The sequence below is a fragment of the Chanodichthys erythropterus genome, chromosome 23 (assembly GCF_024489055.1).
Source record: "Chanodichthys erythropterus isolate Z2021 chromosome 23, ASM2448905v1, whole genome shotgun sequence".
Taxonomy (NCBI): Eukaryota; Metazoa; Chordata; class Actinopteri; order Cypriniformes; family Xenocyprididae; genus Chanodichthys; species Chanodichthys erythropterus.
The window spans coordinates 5,090,989-5,108,139 of NC_090243.1; the positions used below are offsets into that span (position 1 = coordinate 5,090,989).

At 35.1% G+C, this 17,151-nt stretch overlaps 1 protein-coding gene across 2 annotated transcripts in view; it reads left to right on the forward strand.

The window, feature by feature from the left end:
- Positions 1-17,151, forward strand: part of sema5a (sema domain, seven thrombospondin repeats (type 1 and type 1-like), transmembrane domain (TM) and short cytoplasmic domain, (semaphorin) 5A) — a 180,289-nt gene that overhangs the window by 120,307 nt on the left and 42,831 nt on the right. For both annotated transcript variants that reach the window (XM_067377842.1, XM_067377843.1), the window contains exons 12-14: positions 5,546-5,663; positions 8,966-9,147; positions 10,937-11,080. In XM_067377842.1, the coding sequence (XP_067233943.1) occupies positions 5,546-5,663; positions 8,966-9,147; positions 10,937-11,080 (444 nt within the window). The remainder of the gene's footprint in view (positions 1-5,545; positions 5,664-8,965; positions 9,148-10,936; positions 11,081-17,151) is intronic.

Here is a 17,151-nt window from a genome sequence, read left to right on the forward strand (position 1 = left end):
AAAATATGGACGACGCACCTATACTCTCTTCCATACTAATAAGTGAAGCCGCCAGTGTGCCAATATGCCGCTGACATTGAGTCTCAAGTCTGCGCATAGTGAGCATAAAGTGGAACCACAATATCATTGTTACGGTGGTGTACTATCAAGGACAAGGAAGGCAGGATAAGAAGCAATAATAACGTAGTTTAATCACATATAGGAGTCGGGATACATAGAAACACTGGTAACATACAACAATACCGGACACTGGACTGAAGACAGGGAGGAACTTAAGTACACACACAAACCAGAAACAGCTGGGGATGAAATCAGTGTCCATGGTGAATAATGAGTGGCGGGAGCAAAACACAAAGGAACACGTGACAGTCAAACAACCTGGACGAGACGGTGGACGTAACAATCATGTGATCGAACCCACGATCGTATGATCACATGATTGCATATTGTTATATATTACAATGCTCTGCCAATTGAGCTACGCGAAACCCGAAATATGACGCAGATAAAAGTTAACAATACATTAAAATAAAAGTGTCCTGTTGTCGATAGGGGTGCAACTTTAGTAAACGCTCCTGTGGGTCGTATTTCAGGGAAGTGACAAATGACCTATATGGGTGTATTGGTCGGAGAACATGTTGGAAATAAACAGTTCTGGAAATGTAGAAATTAAAATTAAAGCTCCAATCTCCTCCTGAAGATCCAGAAAAAAGTCTGTTGGTGCTTCAGTGACTACTTCGCTCAGAGAAGCTGTCAATCTCAGCTGTCAATCATGATGTCTAAACTCGCGTTTTTATAGCATCAAATAACTAACTAACAACAAACTATTTTAAAGAGCAAACACTTTAACTAACATCAGCGTGATAAAAACTGCCTAAAATGTCTCACGTCCCATTACATTACATGGAGTGGAGACCCTGAGAGACCCCCCAAGACACACATCCTATCACAATAAAGGCAAAAATCGATAGAAATAAATCTTAAAAAAACATATTACCTTTCTGCACCAGACACAACTTTTCTTTTCTTTGTATTTTGTAAAAGTATTAAAAAATAACTAAGTATCCTATTTCTTCACAATCCAATCAATTCACAGAGTAATATCAAGTCACAGCCTATTTTGTAGCTGACTATCTTGTTACACGGCTGAATTTTTTGTTAGTAACTCTTTTCAATAAGACTCTGTTAACTTTAATGCATTAGTTATCTTTAACTAACAAGACAATTTTTACAACAATTTAATAATTTATGTTGACACCTTAATGATATGTAATTACATGATTGTTTTAATTGTTAATTCATTTTCGTTCAAAACTGTAATTTTTGTATTTACAATGCTGTGCAAAAGTCTTAGGTACATCAGTATTTTCACCCCCCAAAAAAGGTTTTAAGCCAGTTATTTATATCTTTTGCTGTAGTGTCAATAGGAAATATCCGTTCGCATTTACAAACTTTCATTTTGCCATTAATTGTAATAATCCAGTGAGATTTTTGAATACACAATAAGACTGATAACAGCCGGTGAGCTCCACACTGAGATCTGATCTCACCATCATCAAATCTGTCTGTGATTACATGAAGAAACATATGAAACTGAGAGAAACTAAATCCAGAAGAACTGTGGCCGTGTCTCCAAGAGATTTTAAGAAACCTGTCTCCAAAGCTACCTGAAAAATGATGCCCAAGTGTACCTGGACAAGAGCTGTTTTAAATGCAAAGGGTGGTCACACAAAATATTGTTTTGATTGAGTTAATATAAGTTAATTGTTAAATAAAATCTATTTATAACAGTATTTTTTAAAAACATCCTCACTTTACAGCATTTTTACACAAGTGCCTAAAACTCTTCACAGTACTGTATCTTTGCAGGCAGGTTTCTTCAAGCATCTTAGAGACACGGCCACAATTCTCCTGGATTTAGTTTGTCTCAGTTTCATCTCTCTGATCTCCATGTGGAGCACCGGCTGTTGTCAGACTCCTTGTGTATTCAAAAATCTCACTGGATTATTACAATTAATGGCAAAATGAATGTTTGGAAATGTGAACGGATATTTCCTATTGACACACTATATCAAAAGATATAACTGGCTTAAAACCTTTTTTGTGCCTAAAGCTTCTGCACACTACTGTACTTTTTGAAATATTATAATATAAATGCCATAAAAGTATTTTTCATTGTTAGTTCATGATACCTAATGCATTAACTTAACTATTGTAACTAAATTGAACTTGATTTGTTACCCATTTGTTTCCCTTGCAAATGCCACATTTTATGTCAGAAATTAAATGCAGATGACATTTCATGATGGCTTTTAATAATACCAACATTTTGATTCCTGGAAAGATAAATTATACTACTGATCCAGCACATACATGCCTGCAACTTAATTTTTCACTGCGCCAGGATAAACGTAATGTCACAAAGATCCTCTGCCAGAGGGCAACAAAGAACAATCATCATGTTTGACATTGTGCCTCCAGGCCTTCATATCAAGAGCACTTCTCTAATCTCTGCTCATAAGGGGAGATGGCAGCCTGTTCATCATCTCTCTCCATTTGCATTCCAATGAAAAGCGCTGAGTTATGTGAATATGAGCTGAGTTTTGCCTGATGAGCTTTTTCTATCCTGTTAAGCGGTTTATAGATTGGGAGAGATCAATTACTCACACCTCTATGCTTTCTGACACAAAAAAAGAGAGCTTATGCAAACTTTTTTTTTTAATAAACAGACAAAATGACTTGTTTTATTTTGCTGACATTCACATTGCTGTGTCACTTTTCTCCAGACTTTACGTAACTGAATGCTTTACTTCATCTTTCCATCTGTGCTGATGATGTGTATGATAGTCTTCAATGAGTTTGAAAAGCTATTTGGTGTCTCAGGGCTGTTCTCTGTTTCTGATGAATGTTATTACCAAGACTCAAGGGAAATATTTACAGATCAAGCTATGCCAAAGCAAGTTATATTTATAATAAGAAGTTAATAATACGTTTATAATAAGAACTGTTTAAAAGGCTCATATTGTGTGTTTTTATCATTGTATTTATTTCCCTGAGGTACACTTATAAAATTATTTAAAGTTTTTGTTCCACTTTGTGTCATAATTTAGTTTACAGCAGTGCTTCCCAACCTTGTTCCTGGAGGCACACCAACACATATTTTCTCTTCCTAATCAAACACACCTGATTTGACTCATCAGCACATTAGTAGAGACTCCAAGACCTGAAATAGATAGGTCAGATAAGGGAAACATCCAAAAAGATCCAAATTTCTCTGCCTTTTAGAGGTCAACAGGCTGTTTTTTGATGCTGTGCCTTTAAAGGTGCCCTAGAATTAAAAATGGAATTTACCTTGACATAGTTGAATAACAAGAGTTCAGTACATGGAAATGACATACAGTGAGTCTCAAACTCCATTGTTTCCTCCTTCTTATATAAATCTCATTTGTTTAAAAGACCTCCGAAGAACAGGCAAATCTCATCATAACACCGACTGTTACGTAACAGTCGGGATCATTAATATGTACGCCCCCAATATTTGCATATGCCAGCCCATGTTCAAGGCATTACACAAGGGCAAAACGTCTGGATATGTGCACAGCTGAATCAACAGACTAGGTAAGCAAGCAAGGACAATAGTGAAAAATGGCAGATGGAGCAATAATAACTGACATGATCCATGATAACATGATATTTTTAGTGATATTTGTGAATTGTCTTTCTAAATGTTTCGTTAGCATGTTGCTAAAGTACTGTTAAATGTGGTTAAAGTTACCATCATTTCTTACTGTATTCACGGAGAAACTTAATTCTTTATAAATCTCTCCAACAGTGTAGCATTAGCCATTAGCCATGGAGCACTATCAAACTCATTCAGAATCAAATGTAAACATCCAAATAAATGCAATACTCACATGATCCGATGCATGCATGCAGCATGCATGATAAACACTTTATAAAGATCCATTTTGAGGGTTATATTAGCTGTGTGAACTTTGTTTATACAATGATAGAGTCAAGAGCTCGAGAGGGGGCGGAGAGCGCGAGCAATTAAAGGGGCCGCAGCCTGAAACGCCGCATTTCTAATGATGCCCCAAAATAGGCAGTTAAAAAAAAAATAATTAAAAAAAAGTCTATAGGGTATTTTGAGCTGAAACTTCACAGACACATTCAGGGGACACCTTAGACTTATATTACATCTTGTAAAAAAAATGTTCGATGACACCTTTAAGATTTCTATGTAAACACCCTTTTGCAATGTGAGAAACTGGTCATGTACTCTTGCTGATTGGATACTGTCTTGAGTAATGGTAGGTACTTATTTTAAATAAGTTATTACTTTGTGACTGCTAAAAAGTGCATTCTATATATATAATGAATGTATGTAGTATGAATGTAATCTGCATGTACTAAATTCTCCATATTGTCATTTTCATGTAACCTGCCATCGTCAACTGAGTCAGAGATCGTCTTATTTTCAAGAGATACAGTACGAGGGTCCATGGCTCTACCTTTGGAGAAAGTTTAACGGCTAATTTGAATCACATATGCCTTGATAACCATTCGCATTACAGCCTTGGTGTCTTTGAATTTCATTCAGAGTTGTGCGACAGTCAGTTCCTGTTTGTGGATACCATAGAAATATATAATTGCACAGCATTTTTGGTGTAAATTCTAAAAACAGATCAATCCAAAATGAATGTTTAAGAGCAAACATGTTGAAGATTAGCCGATGGGATGTCGATTCATTAAATGATAAGCCGTTTTCCCACAAAAGCAGTTTATTCAGTGTAGTGTAGCCTCTCCTCTATTGACATCCAATAAGAATGCCTTTTGACTCCTTCCCTGCATACCACAGCATTAGCAGGCTTTTTTTTGCAGTCTTGCCTTGAAGTGGCTTTGGTTACGTCATTTCACTGCCATTCACAAATCCTCTCCCGTGACCTTATGGGATGGTAAAGTGTCTATTGTATGCACACTTCTGAATCTAGCTCTAGTAGGCCATCCAGGTATTTTTTGCCTACTCTTTTATAAGTATTGTGAATTCAGACATACTTCTTTTGTCACATACTGTTTTTCGCCTACTATATAGTAGGGAAATATGTGATTTTGGATGCAGCCCTGGCCTTTTCAGAAGGATGTGCAGAGCTGTAGGTGCTTCAACAGCACAAATTTGGTGGACTTTTACAGTTTATTTATAATAATACTAATAATTATTATTATTTTATTTTATTTGTTTTTAGTTCTGGTGTTTATGAACAACAGTATCTATCATACGTGTTCCTCGTTTCACCTCTACAGTCTTCAAGTTTCTGATGTCTGAGAGTATTTCATAAGGGCGCTCTTCCAGTTTAGTGTCAATAGATGGTGTTTTTGGACTGGAGAGGAAGTTTTTAGTTGTGAAACATACAGTATGCTTTCATAAAGTAAAATTGGATTTCTCGTTATATGACCTCTTCACTTCTGCTCTTTTGTCTTCTCTCAGTTGATTAATGTTGCCCTAAACTTTCATATAACGTGAGCATCTGCTCTTTCTCCCTCTCAGTGCCTGTGTGGGGGCCAGGGATCCGTACTGCGGCTGGGATATGGTGCTCAAGAAATGCACCACACTGGAAGAGAGCATCAGCATGAGCCAATGGGAGCAGAGCATCACACGGTGTCCTGTGAGTATCCAGAATGCACTTCAATCATTCACGCAGTGCCTCAGCCCTCAAAGCCAAATGTTTTTTTGTTTTTTTTATATCAAGACTCTTGATGCTGATCCAGTCTGTTGGTGAAGAACAGTGACAAATGCGCCTGCTTCAACCGTAACTTCAGTCTAGCAAGATCAACTTTTTTTTTATCATAACAGCAGACACCTTTAGAGGAGTGAGTTTTATAACAAATTTGAGGAAACATTGCAGGTGCTGAGACAATGCAGATCTGATGTCTTGCTGCTTTTGCAGCAAAACTAACTTTTCCTCCCTCTGTACTCAAAAAGAAAATATAAGGCCAATTGCACATGTGCGCAAGGAAACAAAGCACAGCAAAAAATTGCTGTCAGCCATAGTTTTTTTTAGTGGCGTTCTCTGGTAACATGGTTTCATATTCCCACACTCCTTTGTGCTGACATGTGCCCTGGCCTGAGGCCTACCAGCCTGTAGATCACTCCCAGAATGCTTTGTCCAATCCTTCAGGTCCCATTTACAGTGGCTCTGAAAATATTTGGACACTTATTCTTCTTGAAGTTTCATGTTCTAAAGGTTACATGCAGCATTCTGTGAGATACCAACATGATCCGCACACACACATCTGTAGACACGCATACTATATACTATATCAGGCATTGTTTCTTACGGGGTCGTAAGAGACATTGTAGCTGTAGCTGAGAAATGACATTTTGTGTAATAGCAAGTTGCCTCCCACATTGCCTGAAGAAAGCAGCATGGAATTGTTGAACACACACAGGGAAGTGCAAAAGTGTGGGAGGCTTTGCTCTCAGAGTCACGAGAATGCAAGATTTAGTATTGATTTAGTTTCACACATGTTGTTTATACATATTGGTTGCACATTTTGAGGTATTTTTTCCTTTGTTGTTGAAAACAAAAATGTGCTTCAAATATACTCATGTGGAAGATGCAGGGTTGAATCTTGCCTGAAAAATGATTGTCAATTACATGATGTCTATTTTTTTTGTCCTATTATTTCCCCCAAAAAAATGAACTTCATACAGTACACACAATAAAAAATGTTGGGTTAAAAACAACCCAAGTTGGGTTGAAAATAAACAAACCCAGTGATTGGGTTGTTTTAGCCCAGCAATTGGGCTGTTTTAACCCAGCAGTCGGGTTAAATGTTTGCCCAATGTGCTGGGAAGTTTTATTTCATTTATTACTATATGGCTGCCTTAAAATGACCTCAAAATAGGTTGAAAATTAATAATCAGACACATAATTAATTAATAGTAATATTTAGTAATAAGCAATTTAATAAATGTTCATTGTTTAATTATTATTCCTTAAACTTATTAATAAATGTTCATTTCCAACATATTATGGGTTCATTTTATGCAAGCATTACAGTAATTTTTAAACAATAGTTGAGTTAAATAAAACTTAACATTTAACCCAACTGCTGGATTAAAACAACCTATTTGCTGGGTTTGTCTGTTTTCAACCCAACTTGGTTGTTTTTAACCCAGCATATTTTAGTGTAGAATGACTATAATACAACTAAATAAAAAAAAATAAAAAATTTTTTTGAAAAAGTAAAAAAAAAAAAAATGTTTTGGTAGTTGGTTTGAGGTTAAAAACTACAGAAGAGGATTAGGGCCAAGCAATAATAAAAAAATAAAACCATCTCGAGATTAAAGTTGTTAAATTTCGAGGAAAAATTAGTTAAATTTCGAGAAAAAAGTTTAAATAAAATGTTGAGAATAAACTTGTTAAATTATGAGAAAAAAATCGTTAAATTTCGAGGAAAAAGTCTAGATAAAATGTTGAGAATAAACTCGTTAAATTTCGAGAAAAAAGTTGAGATAAAATGTTGACAATAAACTCATAATTTAATGAGTTTATTCTCAACATTTTATCTCGACTTTTTTCTCGAAATTTAACAAGTTTTTTTTCTCGTAATTTAATGACTTTATTCTCAACATTTTATCTAGATTTTTTTCTCGAAATTTAACAACTTTAATCTCGAGATGGTTTTATTTTTTTATTATTGCTTGGTCCTAATCCTCTTCCATAAAAAACTGGGGTTTTGAAACAGGTTTGTTTTAAAATGTTAATTTAACATTTTTAAATTTTAAACCCCTGTGTCAAGGTTAGTAAGTTTCTAATAGATATCAGATAATTTAACCATCTGTTGACTTAGCAAGATTAGTTCAGGTTGTCAAATGTGATATTCAGTGTGCAATTTGAGATACTATTCATGATTCAAAAAGATTAAATGACTGTGTAAGACTGTAAAATAATGGTATTGTCTTTTGACCCACCTGTTTTTTTTTTTGTTTTTTGTTTTTTATCAAGAAACAACAACCACAAAAACCATTTACTTAAGTGTTGTTAAGCAAATACAATTCAACCATGAGGAACCAGTTTTTGTGCCTATATCACACATATAAGACATCCTACTCATTGGATACTATATAGCAAGGAATCTTACATATTCGTCCACGGGGTGTGATTGTGTCCAGGTGTCTGAGGTTGAGCGACAGATCTAAAATTACTTCAGTAGTAGAGCACAGTAAGTCTAGATGGAGACACACTTCATTCACGAAACCCATCTGGAGGCTGACGCGGTATGGAAATAAACAAAGAACCGCATTTGTTTTCTCTGAGAAAAAAATGTCTACTTACTATATCATCCCGTCTTAAAATTGGCAGAAACCCCATCTATATTTAAAAGAAAAGCTAGGCCTTTGAAAATGAGGTTTGTTTGTACTTTTCCACCGCTTGGAAATGTGACTCTCTAATGCGTTCGGTACACAAAGAGCACAGACAATTTCTCTCCACACAGAGGTTCATTTATTCTTCTCTATTCATAATGCAATGACAATCTTTTCCACAGAACTCATCGTGTTTTATGCGCTAGACAACATTACCTTATCCTTTTGTTCCACAAAATATGTTGTCCTGTATCTGATACCTTAGATGTTAATAACCAGAGTGCAATAACAAAATTACATTAGCTATTCATTACCACATTCTCATAATGCCTCAAATGAAAACATTTGCTCATTCTAAAGCATGTTCATTTTCCAAACAGGAGCCTGTGTGTTATTTTCAGCTATCACAAATCTAATATGCTGAAAGCTACAGTATATTTTAGTTTGGATTCATCTAATAACTGGCAAATGTGACCTTATCTGCACATTCTGCAGTAATAATTTATTTGCATTCATATTCTGTTTATTTGTTTCTGTGCCCATTTACTATTTATGTGCTCTCTGTTTTTTGTGTGTGCGTTGTGTGTGTGTGTCTAGGTGAGGAATGTGACTGTGGATGGTCACTTTGGAGCCTGGTCTGGATGGAAAGCTTGTAGTCACAGCGATGGCGGCAGTGTTGGTTCATGCCAGTGTCGGACTCGAGCCTGTGACAGCCCGAGCCCTCAGTGTGGAGGTCAACCGTGCCAAGGAATCAGTGTTGAGGTGGCAAACTGCTCCAGGTATACAACGTCCTACAAATGTACAAAGACTAAAACACAAACAGGAAGTAACACTTTAAGCATAGCATATAGCTTGTTTATATGGAAGCCTGTTTCCACTTCAAAGTAAAAAAATTAATAAGATATTTTCAACATTATTTTGTTGTAATTGCATCTTATGCCACAATCTAACGTCATATCTCACAATTTCAACTTATATTCTCTTCATATGACATTTGCGAACTTATGTGTCACAATTGTTACTTTATTTCTCATAAATGCGACTTTATATCTCAAAATTTACTTTATATTTACAAGTATATTTATATATACTTTGTTACAAACGTTATATCTCATATTAGATTCTTTATTTCACAGTGTGACTGTTATTGACAAATAAGGTTTTAAAAGTGTTAAAAACCATAATGGAGATATAATTATAAAGATATAAAATAGTTTTATTAAGTGTTAACAATGAGATTATGTGGTTTAATGATCAATTAATACTGCTTTTGTCAAGTTTTACAAGATGGACAAAATTTGTCACCAAAAAAGTCATTTGGTTTAACCAAAATTTCAGTTTTACCAAATGACACATTTGGTTATACCGAATGACAATATTTTCAATCAATGCTAACAGGCTGATATCTAGCTAGCTAGCAAAAACATTTTATATTTAGTACAAGTTTTTAAAATATTACAACATTTTCCATGTTTTACAGCGGTTGAACCGAATGACCTGATGTTTCGGGACATGCGTATGAGCAAGTGAAAACATAAATTTTTCAAATAGTTAAGAGAGAGTTAGTAACTTTACTTCATGACCATGTTGTCCTTTGCAGGTGTCTGAATGATGGCACATCCTATCACATGATACTGACCACATGACTTCATCCAAAATGGTCCCTTTATATTGGTTACTCCAAATGACATCAATGAAATTCATTTTTCCGGATATTCTTTCTCATAATAAAACGACGACTTCAACACATAATTTTAATCATTTTGCACTGTTGATATATGATGTTATAAAAACATGCCAGTAAAAAAAAAAAAAAAAAACATTTATTACATTTTAAGGTATTTTAATCACAAATGAAATGGCTGTATTGGCCTTTGTACGGTTAAACCGAATGACATTTTGACACTTCAAAATCTTTAAAATACCTTTATATGTAACAAAATATAATTAAAACCTTTTGAATTCAATAAAAGAGATCTAGATAAAAAAAATGACCCATCACGTCATTAACCCAATTATGGATTTATTTCCCTCAATTGCGAGTTTATTGTAATGTGATTTTATTTCTCACAATTGCAACTTGATTTCTTGTAATTGTGATTTCAAATCACCATTCATATTACACAGTTCTGAATTTATATCTTTCAATTGCAACTTTTATTCTTGTAATTGCGACTTTATATCTCACAACGTGACTATTTGTCTTGCGATTGTAATTGTCATTTTGAATTGTGATTTTAAATATGACATTTTCTCTAATTGATAAGTTTATTGTAAAGTGATTTTATATATCACAATGGGACTGCTTTATTTATTAAAAAATGTAAACTTCCTGTTTTAGTTCTGACTCTAAAGTGGAAACAATCTTTCATACCATACCATGAAAGAGCTGTTTCTGTGTGATTCTGAGCTAAATTGAAATTGTTTTAATTTCGCAGTGCTGCACTGTAAACAGGTTTAGAACGGTCTTAACTAAGATCCTAAGTTGACAAACAGAAGGTCGGGTTATACCAGCCAGCTGTGCCAGCATTTGATTAGTGATTACTGCTGTAATGTATCCATCCTCAGAAACGGGGCCTGGACGCCATGGACGGCCTGGGCTCCTTGCAGCACCAGCTGTGGGATCGGATTCCAAGTTCGACAACGTTCCTGCAGCAACCCCACTCCCCGCCATGGAGGACGCGTTTGTGTGGGCCAGAACCGTGAAGAGAGGTAAAAGAAAAGCAATATTGCATATTTATTTATTTAATTTATTTGGAATTTACATTCAAAATCCACTTAGCTCAGAAAACGTAGGCGACACGTGCCTGTTTGAAAGGGCATGGCACTTCTTTTGTTTGTTCCTTTTATTCTCAGATGCTGCACGTGCAATTGCTACTGTGACTGCAAGGCAGTTGATGATAATGAATGAATATGCGCTGCTCATTTCATTGCTTTTTTTATTACTCGGCCTATTATGCAATGTTCATCTGTAGAAAGCTTGTTAGTGCATAACTATCAGCACACAAACCAAATGTTTGAATGGAGGAGTGAGAGAGGTTCTTCTTTATCTGCCCAATAATTTGTGTGAATGACATCCAATTAAAAATAAACATGCTAAGGCTTGTTAATTACAGGAACTGCCACCACAGACTCCACACACTTACTCAAACACTGTAGGTATGATGCAGCGCCGTCTAATCATGGCAGAATTAAGTTTAAACTGTGCTACCCTGAGAATGTGTGAGGTTTCTAAGCAACAGTGCATTGCAGCTGAAAAATTAGACCTGAAGTAGAGGGATGAAGAGAAGACAAGAAAGGCATCTGTTGAAAACGTTATGGTCCCTCCTTTGGAGGTGCCAATTTTCCCCAAATCACACTTTTAGGCTTTTATCTTCAAACATTTTTATCCATATTCTCATGTTAAAGACATCATTGTGTTCATTCCTTGAAACTCAATAGGTTTGCCAGGTTTTCACAACAAAACCCGCCCAATTGCTCCTCAAAACTAGTCCTATCACATTTCAGGGGGATCCCACAGTAAAAATCGCTTTCTGGGGGGCAAAATTTGCATTTTTGGCAAGGCTTCCCTGGTAAAATTCGCATTCCAGCGGCTAAATATCATGTTATTTTGGGTTGATACAACCTGTGGCAACAGTGTAAAGTAGCCAAATACCGCGGGAAAATTGTGGACTTGGCAACACTGTCTGACAGGACATAAAAAGATAAGGAAATGGAAATGATCTCTAATATCTAAGTTGTTTCTCCTGGACAGTGGATATCAACTAAGTTTGCTTCAGAACCCAAGTGGCGACTAACAATATCAAACAAAATGGTACACTGTAAACCCTAACGCTCCAAATAATTATTTAGTTTGAGTAGGACAAACTTAAATTAAACAAATTAGTTCAGTCAAATTAACTTTTATGAGTATTTAGCACTTTCTTTTTCTTTCACATTCACAGAACTGATATATTGTAAGTAAACTGAACTGTTTCATTGCTTTGAGTTTTATTAGCTTATTTCTTTTGATTTAAACAAACTGTTACATAACAGTCGGGATCATTAATATGTATGACCCCAATATTTGCATATGCCAGCCCATTTTCAAGGCATTAGACAAGGGCAGCCAGTATTAACGTCTGGATCTGTGCACAGCTGAATCATCAGACTAGGTAAGCAAGCAAGAACAATGTCTTTATAAATGTTTCGTTAGCATGTTGCTAATGTACTGTAAATGTGGCTAAAGTTACAATCGTTTCTTACTGTAATCACGGAGACAAGAGCCGTCGCTGTTTTCATTTTTAAACACTTGCAGTCTGTATAATTCATAAACACAACTTCATTCTTTATAAATCTCGCCAACAGTGTGTAATGTTAGCTTTAGCCACAGAGCACTATCAAACTCATTCAGAATCAAATGTAAACATCCAAAAATATACCATACTTACGTGATTAGACATGCTGCATGACGAACACTTTGTAAAGATCCATTTTGAGGGTTATATTAGCTGTGTGAACTTTGTTTATGCTGTACAAGGCAAGCGCGAGCTCCGGGCGGAGAGCGTGAGCAATTAAAGGGCCGCAGCCTTAATCGGCGCATTTATAATGATGCCCCACAATAGGCAGTTAAAAAAATTTATTTAAAAAAATCTATGAAACTTCACAGACACATTCAGGAGACACTTTAGACTTATATTACATCTTTTGAAAACACGTTCTTCGGCACCTTTAATGTTAAGTGGGAGATTTAGTAGTGATTAATGTTTTGTTATACTAATTTTGAAGAGTTTCTCTTAATGTCAGCAAGTGCTATACCAAGCTATTGTTAACATGTTAGCAAATTAGCAAGTTAGCATTTTCTGAATTAGCGTGTTATAGCTAACTAATTTTACACTAATAAAATTTAAATGTTACAAAAGTTAAATGTATGAGTGTATTCAAACATTTCAAGTTAAGAACATTGAAAATGTATGAGTAGTACAAAATACAAATCTGTCAGTTCTGCTGACTTAAACTTTGAATTTCTTATTAAAAAAATTTTAGGCAACTGATTGCCTCAATTTTTTTGAGTTTTACCAACTAATTTGAGTTTACAGTGTACACAAAAGTGACATGAAACAGGACAGTTTTGTTTGATTTTGTACAGTAAACCATTTAGTTTGATCCTTAAAATCAATTGAAATTAGTAACCTTAAAATGAAAAATATTACAAATATTAGAAACAAAATATTAGAAATCAGCATGAACTGCATACGCCCAAATATGAGAAATTATTAACATAACTGAATTAGAAAATCAACAATTTTGAAAATGTTCACTACTGTGCAGTAGTAGTTTGAGTTCAGTATGATTTTTTTAATACATTTTTAAAATTATTTTATTTAGCAAGTATAAATTAAAATGTCCAAAAATGACAGCAAACATTTTTACATTGTTACAAAAAATCTTTTGAACTTTTTGTTCATCAAAGAATCCACAATGTTTTCACAGAAACAAAAAAATTCACAGAAACAACAAAATTAAGCTTTTCAACATCTGTAATTATAAAAAAAATGTTTATTGATCAGTCAGCATATTAAAATGATTTCTGAATGTCTAAGAATGCCTAAGTTATGTGTGATTTTTTTAATATTAATCGTTCTCATTTTAGAGAGACTTTGAAAATATGACAAACAGAGCTCAGCTTTCCCAAGATACCAAAGTCTGCAATCACAAGTCATAAACTTTCTCATTGGAAAAAGTAATGGAATTCATCCAAGCTCATGATATGAGCTTCTAATTAATTTGATAGTTTTATACTTCTTTTGTTTCATTTAAGTGCCTTGGCCTGTGAAAGAGCAACTGCTGAGCAATAAAATTTTCATTGGTACGGGACAGAACGAGCATGCCGCTGTCTTTTGAGTCGCCATAGAAACACAGACATAGGCTTAAAACACGAAGAGGGCTGCAGATTGTTTTTTTTTTTTTTTTTTTGCAGGTTACTGTGAAGCAGAGGATTTCTGCCACTTCTTGCATTTTCCATCTCCTGCCCCCTGCTTACACTTTTTATCCAAGGTGCAGGGGCACTTGATGCCCTTAGGTGTCTGAGCATAAAGGCTGTGAATAATCAGCAGAAAAGTTCTGTTGCAAGCTTTGAGTTTGGCTCCAGTCTAGCTAGTCTACAAGCCCTTGCGAGTTTTTCACACCACCCATCCACTTTAATACAACACCTCGGCCAGCCCAGCAGTGCATAATGGCTGTGAAAACATATCCGGGGAGCGCGTCAGGCCCTCAGTTTTCATTTAAGGTTGAAGGGAGCCGAATTAATGGCTCAAATGTGCTTTGTCAGTTCCTTTAGCAGGACGCTGCTTTGGACCAAAAGAAGAAAGCAACATTCCTGTTTTTGTTCCACTTTGGCTACTGCAAATTCTCTATAGTTTTGGGTCTTTTGTCTGGTATTGAAAGAAGTTTGGATTCACTTGTAGTACTGCAGGGAACTTTTTTCTTTCTGTCCTGCTCAGCCATTGGGCATCTGTTCAGAGGTATTCAGCTCATATGTACAGTCACACTTTATTCCCTGTTCGCCAGACTGCTGCCAGATGGCAAAGTCCTCAGCACTCCGCTCTGCTGTGGCTCGGTCACCATGAGATGTCCTCAAAGAGGGTTAGAGAAAGAAAGAGAGACAGAGAGAGAATGAGAGTCAAAGTAAAACTAAAGTAATGGTATCGGTTAAAGTAATACTATGGTCAAAAATGAATTTTCTATCCTCTTTTACTAACTATTTCATTCTGAATTTGAAGATATTCTTTGTACTTTTATATTTAAAAATATATATAGCATTTTATTTTGGAACTACTGGAAAATAAGTTCGAGTTTACAAGACTTATAAGTACTGAGATTAAAAATCCAATGTGATTTAATTCAGTGTTTTTTTGCTTTGAACATGCAATGAACATTATTGCAATTACATTATATATACTACCATTCAAGAGTTTGGGGACAGTAATGTTTCTTGTTTAAAGCGTTAGTTCACGCAAAAATTCTTTTCACCCAAAAAATAGTTTTTTTTTTTCTACTATGGAAGTCAATGGCTACCATCCACTGTTTGATTACCAACATTCTTCAAAATATCTTCTTTTGTGTTCAACAGAAGAAAGAAACTCATACAGGTTTGAAACAACTTGAGGGTGAGTAAATGATGACAGAATTTTCATTTTTGAATCTTTAAGATTTGAATACTTTTATTCAGCAAGGATGCATCGGATTGGTCAGTAGTGACCATAAAGACAATTACAGAATAATGTTAAAAAGACTTCTTTTTTCAAATAAATGCTGTTTCTTTGAACTTTCTATTCATCAAAGAATCCTGAAAAAAAAAAATGTATCCATTTTTACAAAAAAATATTATGCAGCACAACTGATTTCAACATAATATTCAAATAGCAAATCAGCATATTAGAATGATTTCTGAAGGATCATGTGGCTCTGTAGACTGGAGTAATGATGCTGAAAATTCATCTTTGCCATCACAGGAATAAATTACATTTTAAAATATTAATTTTTGACAGTCTCAGGTCATGAAGCCTGAGGCTTTGGAGGTCCCTGACAGTGGCCCCACTGGCTTGGTCCATAATCCAGCCCTGGTCAAAAGCCATATATCTATCCCGGCACTGAGTGTCTGTAAACGCAGAGCCAGCAACTTCCATTCATTTGTGCTCAGAAACTCTCCAAAACAAGACAGAACGCCTGAAGGCAAAGAACTGTTGTTGCAACACTCCACTACTTTGTTCTGCCTGAAATCCATTTGATAAATGAATGTGTTTTTTACAGGCTCCCTCATTCTTTTCATACACCATCTCAAATGTGCTATTAATTACCACTTTTTTTCTTTTTCTTTTGATCGTTTGTTTCTTTCTCCTTTTTTCGTGCCAGAGCAGGGGCAAACTTGTTAAACTTAGCAAATCCGATTTGAATGAACACTATTTGCATATGCAAATTAGCAGTAGGTTTCCTTTGGTTATAAATCTTTCTTATATGAATCTCTTGAATTTTTTATTGCCCGCTACATCATTCACAACAAGTTGCTGTGATCAATCGTTCTCCAATGGGAATGTGTACTTATTCGTATTTTAAAATGCTTTTTCTTTTTCTTATTTGTATCTAATAATATTGTCTTATTTTCTAATTTGCATATACAGTATACACATATCATCAGATATCTTTGTTGAAAAAAGTGGTTGCAGACACAGGAAAATAAAAATGGATCTTGTGTAATTCCCCTTAAGTTTTGCTTCTACAGATAAATATCAACCATATGGAATGCTATATAATTATTTTCTTTCCTTTATAGAAACATTTTCTTTCCCAGGAGCCGTGTGACGTTAATTTAGGCAGGCAAAATTTAAGATGCAATCTATAATGTGCATAATTTACATTGAAAGGAGGTGTTTTGTAGCGAAAGGATGACAATGACTTAATTTAAATACTCACTCCACAGCACTATTTCATCTACCACCTTGAGAGTGGTCAAGTTTGAAATGTTTTACACAGAGGTGGTGCAGCTTATTAATGAATTCTCCCTAATGTTTTTTTTTAATATAATTCAACTGTGCATAGCATAGGGTTGTAAGACATTTTCCTGGATCAAGATCTTTTGTTGATCCTGGAACAACATTCTTGTCCAAAAACATAGTCCCAACCCTATCCCTACCCCAAAACCTAACCCTACCTATAACTTATACCTAAAATAAGAGGGAAATGATAGATTATTAAGAATGGTGTAGAAGCCCTTAAAGGGATAGTTCACTCAAAAATGAAAATTC